At 46.6% G+C, this 19,101-nt stretch overlaps 1 protein-coding gene across 1 annotated transcript in view; it reads right to left on the minus strand.

Moving 5' to 3' along the window:
* Positions 1–1,814: 1,814 nt before the first annotated feature.
* Positions 1,815–19,101, minus strand: part of ACSS3 (acyl-CoA synthetase short chain family member 3) — an 87,806-nt gene continuing 70,519 nt past the window's right edge. Inside the window, exons 12-16 of the mRNA XM_054399711.1 lie at positions 12,269–12,350; positions 11,021–11,143; positions 4,980–5,079; positions 2,822–2,997; positions 1,815–1,889 (exon numbers count right to left, since the gene is read on the minus strand). Of these exons, the coding sequence (XP_054255686.1) occupies positions 1,815–1,889; positions 2,822–2,997; positions 4,980–5,079; positions 11,021–11,143; positions 12,269–12,350 (556 nt within the window). The remainder of the gene's footprint in view (positions 1,890–2,821; positions 2,998–4,979; positions 5,080–11,020; positions 11,144–12,268; positions 12,351–19,101) is intronic.

Genomic DNA, 19,101 nt, shown 5'->3' on the forward strand with positions numbered 1-19,101 from the left:
CAGATCACGCAGGAACACATCCAGACAGGTTTGAGTATCTCCAGACAGGGAGACTCCACAACCCCCTGGGCAGCCTCTGCCAGTGTTCTGTCACCCTTATGGAAAAAATTCTTCCTCCTGTTTCCATGGAACTTCCTATGCCTCAACTTCTACCACTGCCCCTTGGGCATCACTGAGAAGAAAATTTATAAAAACTGAAGACACCAAAGGTCATCACTTAAAAGGGCAGTTTGTGTCTGCAGTCATTTTCACATTATGATTCTTGTCCATCGCTGTTCTTGGTTCAAAACCTACCTTCTGTAGGTTGTTTCACCCAGACTGACGTCACTGCTCACATCTCAGAATCACAGAAACATTCAGGTTGGAAAAGACCTCAGGATTACCAAGTCCAACCCAGAACCCTACTCTACAAGGTTGTTACAGGGTGTTCTAACCCCCCTTCCCCCACCTCCATCAGCGGAGGTTTGAATGGGGGAAGACAAAGGTACGAAGTTGCCTTCCCCTGCCCTGGGGCCAGGTCCGTTCTCCCTGCCGGGCAGAGGTCCCTCACGGGTGCTTACTGTGGGGGAAGTCTGCTGGGGTTTGGAAACTTACTGGTGGTCACTTACTGGCCTGGACACATTGTCTAGGAATGTCTTAAATAGAGCGAGCAGGAAGCAGTCAGGGCTCTCATTTTGGCTCTCGCTCATTTCTTGGGGCCCGCTGGTTTTGGCTCTCCCATTTGGGCACTCACTTTGGACCCTGCTGACTGCTCTGGATTCGTGGTGAAATTGGAGAACCTGGCACTTGGACCTGGCCTCTCCCCGCTCCTGCCTGCCCTGGGATTCCCAAAACCTGCAGGTCTGGAGTCTGCCAGCAAGAGGAACCTAGGGGCCACCTACAAACTCCTGCTCTCATGAATCAAACCGGCATTATCAGCTCTCCCTGCAGTCCTGGCTGGCCTTTGATTCCTAGGTGGGGGTGAAGCTATTTGTGGCTTAGCCTTTTCCATTTTCTGAATGCTGCAAATTGTACTAAAAGTGCTCAGGATCATCCTGGTAGAATTTGTGACCAAACAGAACCTGTGAATGATTTAAATCCACTTTTGTAGGTAATTTGGGGGGGGGGAGGGTGGTTCAGGAAACTAAAGCTAACTAGATGTTTGTAATTCCCACCTCGTTAATTTAACCCCAATTAAGCAAAGGGTCACCCCTAAACCATAGCCCCAAGCACCACATCCAAACCACCTTGAAACACATCCAAGTTTGGGGACTCCCTGGGCGGCACATTCCAATCCCTGACCACTCTTGATGGGAAAAAATTCTTCCTACTGTCCAGTCTAAACCTACCCAGTCACAGCTTGAGGCCATTCCCTCTTGTTCTGTCACTAATTCCCTGTGAGAAGAGACCAGCAGCAGCCTCTCCACAAGGTCCTTTCAGGTAGTTGTAGACAGCAATGAGGTCTCCCCTCAGCCTCCTCTGTTCCAAACTAACCACCTCCCTGGGCAGCACATTCCATAGTAACGGACTGAAATGTACAGCTAAAAGACCTCAGGGAGAGAGATCATCCAGGGACTCCTTCCCTTTAAGGCCACAGAAATGTATGAATTCTATTTGCACTTCTTAGCAGTGCTAATAACCAGCACATAATGGCAATGTGCAGAGGTTTCATTATGCTGTGACAATGTGATAAAGAACATTCCAGAAGTAAATAAAAAAAAGAAAAGAAAAAAAGAGAAAAAAAGATTCACTAGTTTTGTAAAATGTGGCATTTCCTAGCAGGAAGTCTCTGTGTGTACTGAAGGAACTCTGACACCTTTGTTATTGCCAATGCATTATCCCATTTGATTTTTCTTTAATGCTTCTTCAATGTGTTTGAAGACACTGGCATCTTCAATGGTTGGTGTGATCTGAAAAGGAAGAAGAGACAGAAGCATGTGGCAGCAGAATGTAGTCCTGCAACAGGAATCCAGGATCACACAGGATCACACAGGCTCACAGGATGTTAGGGGTTGGGAGGGACCCAAAAAGATCATCCAGTCCAAGCCCCCTGCCAGAGCAGATCATAGAATCCAGCACAGGTCACACAGGAACACATCCAGATGGGGCTGGAAAGGCTCCAGAGAAGGAGACTCCACAACCTCTCTGGGCAGCCTGTTCCAGTGCTCTGTCACCCTCCCAGTGAAGAAATTCCTCCTCATGTTGAGGAGGAACCTCCTGTGCTGCAGTTTCTACCCATTGCCCCTTGGCCTATCCCAGTGTGCAACTGAGCAGAGCCTGTCCCCTCCCTCTTGACCCCCAGCCCTCAGATATTGATAAACATTGATCAGATCCCCTCTCAGTCTTCTCTCCAGACCAAACAGCCCCAGGGCTCTCAGCCTCTCCTCACCAGGCAGGGCTCCAGTCCCTTCAGCATCCTCCTAGCCCTCCCTTGGACTCTCTCCAGCAGATTCCCTGTCCCTCCTGAACTGGGCATCCCAGCACTGGATGCAATATCCCAGATGGGGTCTCAGAGTAGAGGGGGAGGAGAACCTCCCTGGCTCTGCTGGACACACTCCTCTGAATGCCCCCCAGGACCCCACTGGCCTTCTTGGCCACCAGGGCACATTGCTGTCCCATGCAGAACTTGGTATCCACCAATTTCATTGACAGAATCTTCTACATTCAGTTTTCAAAACCAATCAAGAAAAGACCCAGCATCCCCTGGAAGTCTCTGGAACATGAACATCTTTTGGTCAAACTGCAGTGTGCTATCTGGAGTCATGGACAGTTTCAGAATGGTTTGGAGCATCAAAACCATGATATGGTATCCTTGGATGTGTCTAGTTCATTCAAGTCTTACCTTGTAAGGCTTCCCACTGACAAGGGCAGAGAGAGCTGAGCGTGGGACCTTGCCTGAGCGTGTCTTTGGGAGCTGCTTCACAACCATCCCCTTCTGCAAAGCTGCTACTGGGCCAATGTTAGCTCGAACTTGCTCAACAATCTCTGCCAGAATCTTCCTCTCTTCTGTCTTTACACCTAGTGAAGAAGTTAATTTCCTTTACCTGTTCTGGGACTTTTCCAAGTTTCATAGAATGGTTTGGATTGGAAGGGACCTTAATGATCATCTAGTTCCAAACCCCCTGCCTTAGGCAAGGGCACCTTCTGCTAAACCAGGTTGCTCAAGGCCTCATCCAACCTGAACACCTCCAGGGAGGTGGCATCATGACCTCCCTGGACAACCTGTTGCAGTGTCTCAGCACCCTCATGGTGAGAAATTTCTTTCTAACATCCAATCTGAATCTATTGTAAAGAATTTCTTTCTAAATCCACTCTTGCATCAACAAGTTATTTTTTGTCAACAACTTGCAAAAGAACATTCTGGTTGATCTTGCCAATGATCAAATGTTTGAGGGGGACCAAATATGGGAATTGTTTCTCCTTTCCTCAGTCTCGTCAAAGGATGATGACAAACTTCCCTGTGTTGTCAGAAGGTGATACCATCACAGGATGTTAGGGGTTGGAAGGGACCTCCAGAGATCATCAAGTCCAACCCCCTGCCAGAGCAGGACCAGAGAATCCAGCACAGATCACACAGGATCACATCCAGATAGGGCTGGAAAGGCTCCAGAGAAGGAGACTCCACAACCTCTCTGGGCAGCCTGCTCCAGTGCTCTGGGACCCTCCCAGTGAAGAAGTTCCTCCTCATGTTGAGGTGGAACCTCCTGTGCTGCAGTTTCTATCCACTGCCCCTTGTCCTATCCCAGGGTGAAAGTGAGCACAGCCTGTCCCCTCCCTCTTGACCCCCAGCCTTCAGATATGGATAAACATTTCTGAAATCCCCTCTCAGTCTTCTCCTCTCCAGACTAAACAGCCCCAGGGCTCTCAGCCTCTCCTCCCCAGGCAGGGCTCCAGTCCCTTCAGCATCCTTGGAGCCCTCCCTTGGATTCTTTCCAGCAGATCCTTGTCCCTCCTGAACTGGGGAGCCCAGCACTGGATGCAATATTCCAGGTGAGGTCTCAGCAGGGCAGAGTAGAGGGCGAGGAGAACCTCCCTTAATCTGCTGGACACACTGCTCTGAATGCACCCCAGGACCCCATTGGCCTTCTTGGCCACCAGGGCACATTGCTGTCCCATCAGCCCATCAGAGAGTCACCTTCTGGAAGTACCTCACTCCACCAGTTAGAGGTGACCTCAACAATTAACTTGGACTATGCCTTGTACAAGGCACAGTGACCACCATGTGGGTTTTGCATCACTAGGAACATAAATCCCACTGGCACAGCAGTTGTTCCAGCCTGCCTGGGAAAAGAGGTAGAAGCTAATGGTTCCAGGAAGAGAGGGTGAAGAGCTCAGGCTTGTTCAGGATGATCTAATCTCAGCCTACAACTATTTGAAGGTGAGTTGCAAAAGATTTACCAACTCTCCGTGGTAGAGGTAGTTTTTAGTGCCACTGGTGAGCTGTAGGTAGTTTCAGGCTGATGCCTAGGAAAATTTTCCACAGATTGAGTAGAAAAGTGGTAGAATTGTAAATAAATGATCATTGGATGCAAAAGAAAAATAATGATAAGGTCTAAATAATCCCTTTGGTCTGATAACTAACAGAAAGCTAGTTATATAAACTAACTCTTTCCTCTTTTCAGCTTCTTCTCTCCAGCAGATACCAGCTGGTAGCTTTTGCTTGGCTGTTGCTGACCTTGGCTGCATTCTTGTTGTGACTAAGTACTAACAAGATGCCACCTACTCTTCTCTTTCTCATCCCATGTACAGGGGGAAAGGGGGGAAAGGGAAGGAAGCTGTTGGCAACCCCCTGGTTTTGTCCAGGGGGGTTCTTGTGCTGCTTATAAATTGTAAATCTATGTAAACATTGTACATTCTGCACATACTCATTGCATTTCACGTTTCTAGGTTGTAGTCTGCTCATCAGTAGAGCTTCATTTGCTTTCCAACTGAGCTGGTCTGGCAAGGTTATTTTTGGGAGGGCAATTTCAAACCCTTAAAAGCATCCCACGAGCTCTCACCTTCTCTCAGGACACAGAGGGCAAAGGGAACGTGTCCCTTTAAACAATCCTCCTGGCCCACAACGGCACAGTCTGCCACAGCAGGATGGAAGAGAACACACTGAGGGACAGAAAACAAAGCTAAACTGATTAGGAGTAATAATAATGATGATAATAAAATCAATTAATAATAAAAAATCCCCAGAAGATTCCATAGGCAGGGGCAGACACAACAGACTTATTTCTTACATTCTGCCAGCAATAGGTGTGTGGTCAGGACACCTTCAGGACTCACATATCTGTGCAGATGCAAATGTCTCCTGCTTCCACACACACCTGTGTAGAGTTCTCAAGCAAACAGCAGAAGTAAAAGCTATGGCAGCAGGAGAAACAAATACAGGATAAAGCAACATCACTGAACGCCATAGATAGGAAACTAAAAAAAAAAAACTAAATTGAAAGAAAAATTAAAAGGAAAAATGAAAAGGCAAATTAAAAGGAAAAACTAAAGGAAAATTGAAAGGAAAATTAAAAGGAAAAAGAAAAAAGGAAAAAATAGAAGGAAAAATTGAAAGGAAAATTAAAAGGAAAAGATAAAAGGAAAGATTTAAAGGAAAACTATAAGGAAAATTTAAAGGAAAATTAAAAGAAAAAATGAAACAGAAAAATAAAAAATAAAAGGAAAAATTGCAATAAAAATAAAAATAATCAAAAGGAAAGATTAGAAGGAAAAATTAGAGGGAAAAGCTGTGTGGTGCAGTGACAGCTGGAGGGAAGGGATCCATCCAGAGGCACCTGGACAGGCTGCAGAGCTGGGCCCATGAGGTTCAACAAGACCAAGTGCAAAGTCCTGCAGCTGGGTCAGGGCAATCCCAAGCACTGATATAGGCTGGGCAGGGACTGGCTGGAGAGCAGCCCTGAAGAAAAGGCCTTGGGGGTGCTGGGGGAGGAGAAGCTCAACAGGAGCCAGCAGTGAGCACTTGCAGCCCAGAGAGCCAAGCAGAGCCTTGGCTGCAGCAAGAGAAGTGTGGCCAGCAGGGCCAGGGAGGGGATTCTCCCCCTCTGCCCCACTCTGCTGAGACCCCACCTGGAGCTCTGTGTCCAGTTCTGGAGCCTCTGTTACAAGAAGGATCTGGAGGTGCTGGAAGGTGTCCAGAGAAGGGCCACGAGGATGAGCAGAGGGCTGGAGCTGCTCTGCTCTGGAGACAGACTGAGAGAGTTGGGGTTGTGCAGTCTGGAGAGGAGAAGGCTCCCAGGAGACCTTCTTGTGGCCTTCCAGGATCTGAAGGGGGCTACAAGAGAGCTGGGGAGGGACTTTTGAGGATGTCAGGGAATGATAGGAGTGGGGGGAATGGAGCAAAACTAGAAGTGGGGAGATTCAGATTGGATGTTAGGAAGAAGTTCTTCAGCATGAGGGTGGTGAGACACTGGCACAGGTTGCCCAGGGAGGTGGTGGAAGCCTCATCCCTGGAGGTGTTTAAGGCCAGGCTGGATGTGGCTGTGAGCAACCTGCTGTAGTGTGAGGTGTCCCTGCCCATGGCAGGGGTTTGGAACTGGATGATCCTTGAGGTCCCTTCTAACCCTGACAGTTCCGTGATTCTATGGAAAATCTTGAGGAAGTGAGATGGCACAAGGATAGATGTCTGATGTGGCAGCAGACCAAAACCACACCATCTGGAAGGTGATTTCTCAGTTTCAAGTCTGTTACCTCACGCAGGCAAGATCTGACTTTTTCAGAAAGAGTCAAAGAAAGCAGTGACAGCAGAGATGTTATAGACAAGGTATGGATGGATCAATACAAGCTGAGGTTACCATAACAGCTTACACTTACTGATTGGCAAGGCAGTGATGGGCACTGCAGTAAAGACAGTGCTCCAACAACACTAACAGGTACCTTAGACAAAGAAACCAGCAGTTTGGAATGTGATAAAGCTGAAATTCTTAGCCAGAGCACTAAGGAAAAGTGTACTGCTGTCATCACCACTTGCTCAGCACGCTGACTGTTGCTTACTTAGAAGGCAAACCTCTCTGTAGTCACTGATCTTACTGCAAAGCTGTGTTCTTGATTGATTCCTTCCCACGTCACCAGCAATTGGCTGTGTATGGATTAACAACAGTCTTTTAGCCTTGTTCAAAAGGTGAATAGAAAAGCTTCTAACCTAAAAGACCTAACTAGGCAGAGAGAAAATCGGAGACAGAGAGCTCGAGTCTGGGGAATCATAGAATGGCCCAGGCTGGAAGGGACTTCCAAAGCTCATCCAATCCGACCTCCAGAGACATCCCCAACTAGATCAGGATGCCCAGGGCCTCCTCCAGCCTCTCCTTGACCATCTCCAGGGAAGGAGCCTCAACCACCTCCTTGGGCAGCTTGTTCCAATGTTCCACCACCCTCATAGGAAAGAACTTGTTCCTCACATCCAATCTCAATCTGCCCTGCTCTAGTTTGAAGCCATTGTCCCTCATCCTGTCCCTGCAGGCCTTTGCAAACAGTCTCTCTGCAGCCTTCCTGTAGCCTTTGCAAACAATCTCTCTCCATCTGTTGTAGTTTTAGGTTGTGCCTAGGAAAATTTTCCACAGATCTTGAACAGAAATAGAATGTAAATAAATTGCTGTTGCATGCAAAAAGGAAAATAACGATAAGGTCTAAATAATCCCATTGGTCTGAAATCTCACCTTAGATTTGTAAACTACCTCTTTCTCTCTTGGGCTTCTTCACTCCAGTTGCAACCAGCCGGTGATTCTGCTGTCTTTGCTGACTTTGAATGCATTCTTGAAAAGTACTAACAGCCTACTCTCTGCTCTTCTCCTTTATTCTCTTGTCCTGTGTATAGGGGGGAGGGAAGGGTAGAGAAGGAAGCTGTTCCTAGCCCCCTGGTTTGTCCAGGTAAATACCTGTAAAAATTGTAATACTTTGTACATATTCATTGCATTTCATATTCTAGATTGTAGTTTTGCTTGTAAATAGAGCTTCATTTGCTTCCAACTGAGCTGCTCTGGCAATTTTATGTTGGGGAGAATTTCAACCCACCACACCATCCTGCCTGCAGACCCCCTTCAGGTCCTGGCAGGCTGCTCTTAGGTCTCCCTGCAGCCTTCTCTTCTCCAGGCTGAACACCCCCAGCTCCCTCAGTCTGTCCTTACAGCAGAGCTGCTCCAACCCCCTGATCATTTTTGTGGCCCTCCTCTGGACCCTCTCCATCAGCTCCATGTCCTTCCTGTATTGAGGGCTCCAGACCTGCACACAGTCCTCCAGGGGAGGTCTCAGCAGAGCAAAGTGGCAGAATCACCTCTCTGGCTCTGCTGGCAATGCTGCTTTGGATGCAGCCCAGGCTGTGATTTGCCTTCTGTGCTGCAAGCTCACACTGCCTGCTCCTGTCCAGCTTCTTCCATCCAGGAAGATGGACACAGAGCTAACATAGCTGAGGAGGCAATTCACCCTTTGTTTTACTGGCTTCAGAGTCAGCCTGAAGCAAAGCAGCAATGCCCAGCTCAGCCCCTGTGCAGTAAGAGCAGTGAGAGGGCAGGTTGATATTCCCTGCCGTGAGCAACACACACCCCCACAAAAAAAAGAAAGACTTCAAAAGGAGAGTTTGAAGTGGACTGAAAGCCACTCCACAGACATGAGCTGGTGGTTCAGTTCCCTGGCTGACCAGGTCTTAAAGGATCATCTATGTTTATATGAATTTGTTCACTTCATGTAATCAGAATTTCTTCTACATTTTCTAGCCTTAAATAAAAGAGAAATCACTTGGCTAACAGACATTATAAAGGATAAAAAAGAAATGGCTAACAGATGAGTTTGTGATTCTGTGTACAGTGAAGGGCTCTTCAGAGTGTATTTTTCCCTTCCATATGCCCATCACACCTTTTCTATAGCCCCTGAGTAAGCAACCACTATGCCATCAGGGAAATTTGTAACTGGCAGTCACAATAATGCTCACAAATCAAAGTCAAAATCCACTCTGTGGGAAGAGGCATTGGTGAAGCACACTGACTCAGTGGTCACCTCTGGAGCTACATCAATTGGAGATGCCTTGCATGGCTGTCCTAGTAAGGCTGTGTCTGGGTTTACCACTTGCTGGAGCTCAGACACTTTTGTGGGACCCTCCCTTAGAGGCATGAGCTGAGCAATTTCCTCTAAGGTGCCATACCACTTCCTCACAGAGGCTTTCTGAGCCACCCCCTCAGGAGGACGGGTTCCCTTGAGGATTGCCATGAGTACAGAGACAGGGCCTTGCACTGCAATTTCCTGGGTGGTGTGAGGTTTCTCTGCTTCTTTAACAGCCCTTGTAAGGGAAAGGAGTCCCTTTCCCCACTCTGAATCCCTCTTTTCAGTGTCCTTCAATGCTGTACAGGAAAACAAGAGGGACAGTGGATGGAAACTGCAGCACAGGAGGTTCCACCTCAACATGAGGAGGAACTTCTTCACTGGGAGGGTCCCAGAGCACTGGAACAGGCTGCCCAGAGAGGTTGTGGAGTCTCCTCTCTGGAGGCTTTCCAGCTCCATCTGGATGTGTGCCTGTGTGGCCTGTGATGGATTCTCTGGTCCTGCTCTGGCAGGGGGTTGGACTCTATGATCTCTGGAGGTCCCTTCCAACCCCTAACATCCTGTGAGCCTGTAACAGTTCTAGAAAGGTGAGTTAACAATGATATGAAATTCAGATACTATTAGGAACTGCACTATTTCCAACGTTTTTAGTCTCCTGGCCATTACATTCACGATTTGCAACCTCACAGCAGGCTGTTTTTAACAGAAATTGTCATTGTTCACTTAGCACTGCTCACACACTAAGAGACAAAACAGTTGTCAAGAAACTGAAGGAAACTCTTCAAATCAAGAAAAAGCAGTGAGTGGGAGTATGTGAAAAGATTCCAACCAACACTGAGCACTTTAAAAAACACAATTAAAAACTGTATCTGAGAAATAAGTTTCTACTTGGCATACTGAGCTTGCATACTCTTAATACCTTATCAGAGCTTGCAGGAATGCTTCCCATGCTACCACACTGCCCATTCACTCCACCCTCAAACATCAATCCATGCCCATCTCATCAATCTCATGCTACAAACTGTTGACTAAATTTCTAATGGTCCTGGAAATCACAGAACATTAGAGGTTGGAAGAGACCTCCAGAGATCATCCAGTCCAACCCCCTGCCAGAGCAGCATCACCCAGGGGAGCCTGCACAGGAATGCATCCAGGTAGGTTTGGAATGTGTCCAGAGAAGGAGACTCCACAACCTCTCTGGGCAGCCTGCTCCAGGGCTCTGTCACCCTCACTCTAAAGAAGTTTCTCCTCATGTTGAGCTGAAACCTTCTCTGTTCAAGTTTGTCTCCATTGTTCCTTGGCTTATTCCTGTGCACCATCCAAAAGAGCCTGGCCCCCTCCCCTTGACACCCACCCCTCAGCTATTGAGAGACATTGATCAGATCCCCTCTCAGCCTTCTCTTCTCCAGACTAAACAGCCCCAGGGCTCTCCAGAATAAACACAGGGGAGATGCTCAAGTCTCCTAAGAATCCTGGTGGCTCCCCCTTGGATTCTCTCCAGCAGGTCTCTGTCTCTCTTGACCTGGGGAGCTCAAAACTGGACACAGGATTGCAGGTGTGGTCTGAGCAGGGCAGAGCAGAGGGAGAAGAACCTCCCTAGCCCTGCTGGCCACACTTTCCTTGCTGCACCCCAGGCTGCCATTGGCTCTCTTGGCCACAAGGGCACACATTGCTGTCCCATGCAGAACTTGCTGTCCACCAGCACTCCAAGGTCTTTCTCCTTGGAGTTGCTTTCCAGCAGGGAAGCCTCTAACGTGTCCTGGTGCCTGCTGTTATTTCTCCCCAGAAATAACTTGTCCTTATTGAACTGCATGAGGTAAAGCACCTTAATAGGGAAGACCTGGAACAATGTTATGGTTAAAATTATCAATGCAAAACAAAACCAAACCATACCAACGAAACACACACACAAAACCCCAAACCAAAAAGATAACAAGAGATTTTGTAAGATTTTCAGTCTCAGCTTTCTTTCCACATCTTTCTCTCTTCTACTTTCCAGACAGGCAATGCTGACCTCTTCAATCGCCCCCGATGAAATTCGGTGTCCAGCAACGTTGATCACATCATCTGCTCGAGACAGGACATACAAATAGCCATCTTCATCCATATAGCCTGCATCCATGGTATCATAATATCCCTAAACACAACACAACCAAAAATAAACTCAGAAACACTACTAGAGACATCAGGTCATTTCCCTTGAAGCCAATGCACAGAGCTGATCGTTTCAAACCATGTATCTTTTTGGTACACTGAAGATTTATTGCTGTAATAGCTTTCACCATTCTTATGTCACAAAATATTGCACAGCTCCCTTTCCAGAAATCATAGAATCATAGAATGGTCTGGGCCAGAAGGGACATCCAAAGCTCATCCAGTCTGACTTCCCCACAGTCAGCAGGGACATCCCCAACTAGATCAGGCTGCCCAGGGCCTCCTCCAGCCTCACCTTCAGTATCTCCAGGGAAGGAGCCTCAACCACCTCCCTGGGAAACCTCTTCCAGTGTTCCACCACCCTCATAAAAAAGAACTTGTTCCTCACATCCAATCTCAATCTGCTCTGCTCTAGTTTGAAGCCATTGTCCCTCATCCTGTCCCTGCAGCCCTTTGCAAACACTCTCTCTGCAGCCTTCCTGTAGCCCCCTTCAGGTCCTGGCAGGCTGCTCTTAGGTCTCCCTGCAGCCTTCTCTTCTCCAGGCTGAACACCCCCAGCTCCCTCAGCCTGTCCTTGTAGCAGAGCTGCTCTAACCCCCTGAGCATTTTCATGTCCCTCCTCTGGACCCTCTCATCAGGTCCATGTCCTTCCTGTGTTGAGGGCTCCAGACCTGCACACAGTCCTCCAGGGGAGGTCTCAGCAGAGCAGAGCAAAGTGGCAGAATCACCTCTCTGGCTCTGCTGGCAATGCTGCTTTGGATGCAGCCCAGGCTGTGATTTGCCTTCTGTGCTGCAAGCTCACACTGCCTGCTCCTGTCCAGCTTCTCATCCACCAGCAGTCCCCAGCACAGGGCTGCTTCCCAGACTTGTAAACTTGAGGTTTACTTTTTCTGTTGCAGACCTGAAACAAACCCCAGCATGCCCAAAAGCTTAAAGTACAGATGAAGAAAGTTATAGCTTGAAGTGTTTTTGACTGTAGAACACATCTATCAATCATCCCCTGATACAGTAAGATATAATCATTCTTTATGTTACCCAGCTTAAGTCTACTGACAATCAGTTCTTCAAGATCACCAAAAGTTTATATAATTCCTTTCAGAACTCTTACTGGAAATTTCTGGAAATATAACTTGTGGAATGTTTCCTGATTTTCCCAAAGACCTGAGAATGCTCCAGGAGGCAAAGGCAACCTTGAATGAAAAAGAGCAGAGGGAAGCAGTAAGAAACACAGCTGTAACAACTACATTCATTCATACTTTGTATTCAGCTAAATTCAGCTAGATTCAGATACATTCATTGGCTATACAAGCAGAAAAGAGTTCCTCTTAACAAAAGTCCATACATTTGTCATGATCACATGCATATAGCCCTGAACTCTATCCAGATGTGGTAGTTTCAGGCTTTGCCAGGGAAAACTTCCACAGATCTTGAAGAGAAAGTCACAGAATGTAAGTAAGTCACTACTGGATGTGAAAAGAACAAAAATAATAAGTTCTAAACCATCCCATTGGACAGACTATCAACCAAGTGGGGTTGTATATACTCAATTTCCCTCTCTTTTTTGCTTCCTCCGCTCTGGTGGATGCTTCTGCTGGTTTCTGCTGACCTTGGCTGCACTGCTTTGTTGTGGCCAAGTAGAACAAACAACTCTCTGCTCTTTCTCCTGTCCCTGGTGTACAGGAGGGGAGAGGGAAAGGGGCAGGAAAGGGGAAGCTATTAGCAGCCCTGGTTTGTCCAGGGGGTTCTTGTGCTGTTTGTAAATTGTAAATATTGTATATCTTGTATATTTTATACTTTTCATTGCATTTCATCCCTGGATTGTAGTTTTGCTTGTATATACAGCTTCACTTTTGGGAGGCCTAGCTGCAGAGGCATTCATGGATTGTTTAATGGGATCGGGGGGAATGTTATAACAACCTAAACAATTATGCAATTATGGGGTGTATTTCTGTAAGTAACGCTCTGGACGTCATGTGGTAAAATTGTGGGTTGGTCCTGTATATTACCACTTAAGGGTTAGGGGTGGCATTCAAGGAGGACTGTGTTGTCAAATAGGTGTGTTTGATCTTATAAATAAACACACAGATGCTGTCTGGGTTGGAAGGGGACATATTTGGATCAAGCTAACTGTGCCAAACAACACAGGCACTTGGGAAGGGTATTACTATTGATATGAGAAGGTAGTGAGACTATGAATATGAATGAGATGATTATTACATAATGGGTATGAGAGGAGGGACGTAATAATAAGTAAGGGGATTAGGGGAAAGGGGCATACACAATAAAGATGGAGGTAGATATTAAGGAATTTATGTAGTTAGATGTTTAGAAAAAAGGAAGATGTGGGGGGGGGAGAAATGGACAAAATTAGTAGTGATAGAAAGGTATAAATATATTGGCAAGAAATTAGGGAGTGGGTGAAAAATAAATTGTTAAGGGTTGAATATTGTTGGTATAAGGGGAGAAGTAAGAGTAGAATGTATGATAATTAAAAGTTAGAGAGAAGGAGGGAATAACTGTGATGTGATGAATAATGCAAGAGGATATGTCAGCGGGGAAAGGAGAGGGTATAGTGAAAGATTAAGAATGTGAAGAGGGGTTTGATGTGGAGAATGTTAGGGTATATATAAAGAGAATGGGGGGGGATATGATGTGTGGGGGATTTGTGGGGGGTGTTGAAAAGAAAGAAATGAGGGGAATATAGGACTAGTTGTGAAGGTTATATGAAATGTGGGTTAATTGGGTTTGATGAATTGAGATTGTGTATTCAAAGGATTGTTGTGTAGGGATGCTGGTAGTACAATGTTATATAGATCTCAAAGAATGTTATGGATGTTTGTAATGGATATAAGAGTAGGATGTAGGTGTTAGTGGTTGTTTAAAGGTATATTTTGGTGTTTGGGTGTGGTTTTTGTGATTAAGCAGGGGAAGTGTTAGGATTGGTTTTGTGTTGGGAGGTGTATGGTGTTTGTGATATGTGATTTAAGGATTTATTAATAATATAGTATGGTATCATGAGATTTTAGTTTAAATGGGGGGGTGGTGGTGTGGGTGGTTGTGTAGAGGAATTTTGTAGAATGTGTGAGGGTGTGTGTTTGGAGTGGGCAAAGGGGTTTAGGACAGAAAATGATATAGATGGATAATGTTGGGGAATGGTTTAATTTGAGGGGGTATGGTAACATATAATTGATGAATTATGTTGTAGTTTTAATTGATGGTGGATGTGGGGTTGTGGTAATGTAATGTATATGAGTGGGTAATATAAATGGGGAATTGGTATTAAAGAATAGTGTAAATGGGATTGATAATTGAGTAAATAAATAATATGAAGAGAAGGGTAAATAGTGTAATGGGGGATGGGGATGACAAACAAAGTCAAAGGAGAATAAGAGAATGTATAAAATATGGGAGGGTTGTAGGTATTAGTACTTAATGGATTTTGATGATGTTGGTTTGTTGATCGTTGGAGGGTTTTGAAGTGTTTGAGATGAATGGGAATTATGTAAACTAATAATTGGTAGATTTATAATTTGAGTATTGGGGTATAATATGCAATATTAGAAGTTAGAACTGGGAGAGGGTGGGGATGAGGAATAAATAAGAAAGGGGATGTGAAGGGTAATTAAAATATAATATAGAGAGGGAAGTAGGGAATTAGTTTAAGAAAATGGATATTAGATATAAAAGGGAGAGATGAATTGATAGGGGGTGTGGGTGGGGGGGGGGTGTGTAAGAATAATTAAGAAATAATTAAGAATTGTAATGGTTGTGTGATTGATGTGAGAACAGATGAAGGATATGAGAATGTATGTTATTAAACTGAATCAAAGGAAGAGAAGGGTGTTGGAAACATAACAATAAAACGAAATGAAAGAAGGTGAGAATGGTTAAGAAGATTACATTACTTATGAATGGTTAGTCAAGTCAGTGACTATGTAAGGGGAAACAAACTGTATATTGACATGAGTAACAATTATAAATTGGGGCTTATGTTACAGATTGAAGAGGGAACTTCAGCCTAGATCCTGACTGCAAAGACTGAAAGCAAAACCAATTACCATTGGATGCAAAAGGAAAATGATGCTAAGGTTTATAGAATTCATTGGATTGCTAATGGGATATAGAGCAGAGGCAGAAACAGTTCTTGCTCTCTTTTCTTCTTCTGTCATTTCTGCTTGCAACTTCTCTCTCTCTCTCTCCTGTGGCCTTGCCAGGGGATCTCTGTTTTGGCTACTGTGTGAGGTAACAGGAAGGAGGGAGGGAGTGGGGGAGGAGGTGAACAGTCCCCTGGATCTGTCCAGGGGGTTCTGAGGAGTTTCTGTGTGGTTTATCAATTGTAAGTATCTCTCTGTGGTACATCTATTGTATATTTGGTACCTAGTCATTGCATTTCATATTGCTGGCTTGCAGCATGCTTGTAAACAGAGCTTCATTTGCTTCCAGCCCAAACTGAGCTGGTCTGGAAATTATTATTTTGGGGGTAGTTTCTCCTACTTAGCTGGGGGGTAGTTTCCACCCACCACAGCATACCAGCACAAGGTTTGTGAAGCTTAACCAAGCACTAACTGAAAGGGAATGACCTTGCAAGAAAGAACATTAGACAGATAAAATCATAAATGCCCCATCCAGATTTACTGGCATGTGCTTGCATTCCTAACCAGTGAATCTTTAGCCAAGGGCTATTTTATTTTCCAAAGTGTGCCTGTGCCACCAGAAAGCAATGTCTCTAGCAGTGAAACAGCCCCTCTGTAGCCTAGCAACACTGGTGTCATTACAAGTCTCTTATGATGTTCAGGTCAGAAGAACAGGAGCCAGCAGCTCAGGGACAGGTACATTTCTGACACTGCAGTGGCAAACAGAGGGAGGCTTGGCTGAGACTCCTGAAGGCTGTGAGGCCGTTCAGTGAGACTTGGACAGGCTGAGAGCTGGGCAGGGAGGAACCTAATGAGGTTCAACAAGGATGAGTGCAGAGTCCTGCACCTGGGCAGGAAGAATAAACTGCAGCAGGACAGGTTGGGAGGGGATCTGCTGGAGAGCAGCCCCAAGGAGAAGGACCTGGGAGTGCTGGTGGGCAACAAGTTCTGCATGGGACAGCAATGTGCCCTGGGGGCCAAGAAGGCCAAGGGGGTCCTGGGGGGCATTAAGAGTGTGTCCAGCAGATTCAGGGAGGTTCTCCTCCCTCTCTACTCTGCCCTGCTGAGACCTCACCTGGAATATTGCATCCAGTTCTGGGCTCCCCAGTTCAGGAGGGACAGGGATCTGCTGGAGAGAGTCCAAGGGAGGGCTCCAAGTATGCTGAAGGGACTGGAGCCCTTCCTGGGGAGGAGAGGCTGAGAGCCCTGGAGCTGTTTAGTCTGGAGAGGAGAAGACTGAGAGGGTAGGTTGACTGACTCTTAGATGAGGGAAAGGCTGTGGATATTATCTGCCTAGACTTTGGAAAAGCCTTTGACACTCTTTCACACAGGATTCTTCTGGATAAAGCTCTGGCTGGGTGCAAGAGTGGTGGTCAGTGGAGTTAAATCCAGCTGGCAGTTGGTCACCAGTGGTGTTCCTCAGGGCTCAGTGTTAGGACCACTGCTGTTCAACATCTTTATTGATGACCTTGATGAAGACACAGAGTGTGTCAGAAGTAAATTCACAGATGACACCAAGTTGGGTGTCAGTGTTGATCTGCACCAGGGTAGGGAGGCTCTGCAGAGGGACTTGGATAGATTGGATCCATGGCCAACGTTAACAGGAGGAGCTGCAACAAGGCCAAGTGCCAGGTCCTGCACTTGGTGCTCAACAACCCCAAGCAATGCTACAGGCTTGGGGCAGTGTGGCTGGAAAGCTGCTGGCAGAAAGGGACCTGGAGGTGCTCATGGACAAGCAGCTGAAGAGGAGCCAGCAGTGTGCCCAGGTGGCCAAGAAAGCCAAAGGCTTCCTGGCTGGGATCACCAATGCTGTGTCCAGCAGGAGCAGGGAGGAGATTGTCCCCTGGGACTCAGCTCTGGGGAGGCCACACCTCCAGTGTTGTGTCCAGTTTGGGGCATCTCAATCCAAGAGAGATGTGGAGGTGCTGGAGCCAGGGCAGAGGAGGGCAAGGAAGCTGGGAAGTGCCTGGAGAAGAAATCTGATGAAGAGCAACTGAAGCAGCTGGGGATGGTTCGTGTGGAACAGAGGAGGCTGAGGGGAGACCTCATTGCTGTCTACAACTACCTGAAAGGAAATGGTGGAGAGGCTGCTGCTGGTCTCTTCTCACAGGGAATTAGTGATAGAACAAGAGGGAATGGCCTCAAGCTGCCACTGCGTAGGTTTAGACTGGACAGTAGGAAAAAATTTTCCCATCAAGAGTGGTCAGGGATTGGAATGTGCTGCCCAGGGAGGTGGTGGAGTCCCCAAGCCTGGCTGTGTTTCAAGGTGGTTTGGATGTGGTGCTTGGGGCTATGGTTTAGGGGTGAGCCTTGTAGAGTAGGGTTCTGGGTTGGACTTGGTGATCCTGAAGGTCTTTTCCAACTTGAATGTTTCTGTGACTGTGATTCTGTGAAACAATGCTGTGTCACTAAATCAGACTAGTCTTGCTAATGGAAATTGGAGGTCATTGCTGCTATCATTTTCACTTTGGAATAAACCCTCAGCTAATTATCATTTGTGCCCTATGATTCTACCTCAAAAAAAAAAAATTAGAAATAATTCATACAAGCTGAGTTGTCTTCATTTTCCCTTGCCCTTTCATCATAAATGACACTAAATATTTGAGCACTTTATGCTACAGACCTTGTGAAGTCAAAAGGATTATGGAATTGCCCAGGTAAATTAGCCTGTATAAGAGTTCTTGTTAGCAAAAATCATTCTAAATGGCAGAGATGATGATTATATGCAAATTCCAACAAGTATCACTTGGCAGGTAAGTAAAGAAAATCCTAGAATGGCTCAGATTGGAAGGCACCTCAGAGCTCATCTCCACCAACCTCCCCACCATGGGCAGGAACACCTCTCAGCTAGACTCAGCTGCTCAAGGCCTCATCCAGCCTGGCCTTAAACAATCCCAATGAAGAGGCATCCACAGCCTCCCCAGGCAACCCATTCCAGAGTCTCACCACCCTCATACTGAAGGACTTCCTCCTAAGATCCAGCCTAACCCTGTTCTGCCTCAGCTTCAAACCACTCCCCCTAGTCCTGGGGACTGGGATCTGCTGGAAAGAGTCCAAGGGAGGGCTCCAAGGATGCTGAAGGGACTGGAGCCCTGCCTGGGGAGGGGAGGCTGAGAGCCCTGGGGGTGTTTAGTCTGCAGAGGAGAAGACTGAGAGGGGATTTCAGAAATGTTTATCAATATCTGAGGGCTGGGGGTCAAGAGGGAGGGGACAGGCTGTGCTCACTTTCACCCTGGAATATGACAAGGGGCAATGGAGAGAAACTCCAGTACAGGAGGTTCCATCTCAACATGAGGAGGAACTTCTTCACTGGAGGGTGACAGAGCACTGGACCAGGCTGCCCAGAGAGGTTGTGGAGTCTCCTTCTCTGGAGACTTTCAAGCCCTGTCTGCATGTGATCCTGTGTGACCTGTGCTGGATTTTCTGGTCCTGCTCTGGCAGGGGGTTGGACTCTATGATCTCTGGAGGTCCCTTCCAACCCCTAATATCCTGTGATCCTGTGACCACAGTCCATTAAAGGCTGGAGAAGTCTGAGTTATTCATATTCAGCAATCTTCCCTGTGTCATAGCAGAACTATTTCTACATTTGAGTCTGTTGCCTCAGGGGAGATCATGTGTGCATGCACTTAACATACGTGATTGTGTGTCCTGGTGGTTTAGACTGAGGTGCTGGAAGTTAGGCAGGGGATAGGCTTCATCCTGGAAAAAAAAATCTGTGTCACACAGTACAATAGCTTAATGTGATGCTATCTGAGCCTCCACAGTGGTCTAGTTACTTTAGATCAGTAGGACAGCTGAGCAAAAATCC

The sequence above is a fragment of the Indicator indicator genome, chromosome 3, assembly GCF_027791375.1.
Source record: "Indicator indicator isolate 239-I01 chromosome 3, UM_Iind_1.1, whole genome shotgun sequence".
NCBI classification, from domain to species: Eukaryota; Metazoa; Chordata; class Aves; order Piciformes; family Indicatoridae; genus Indicator; species Indicator indicator.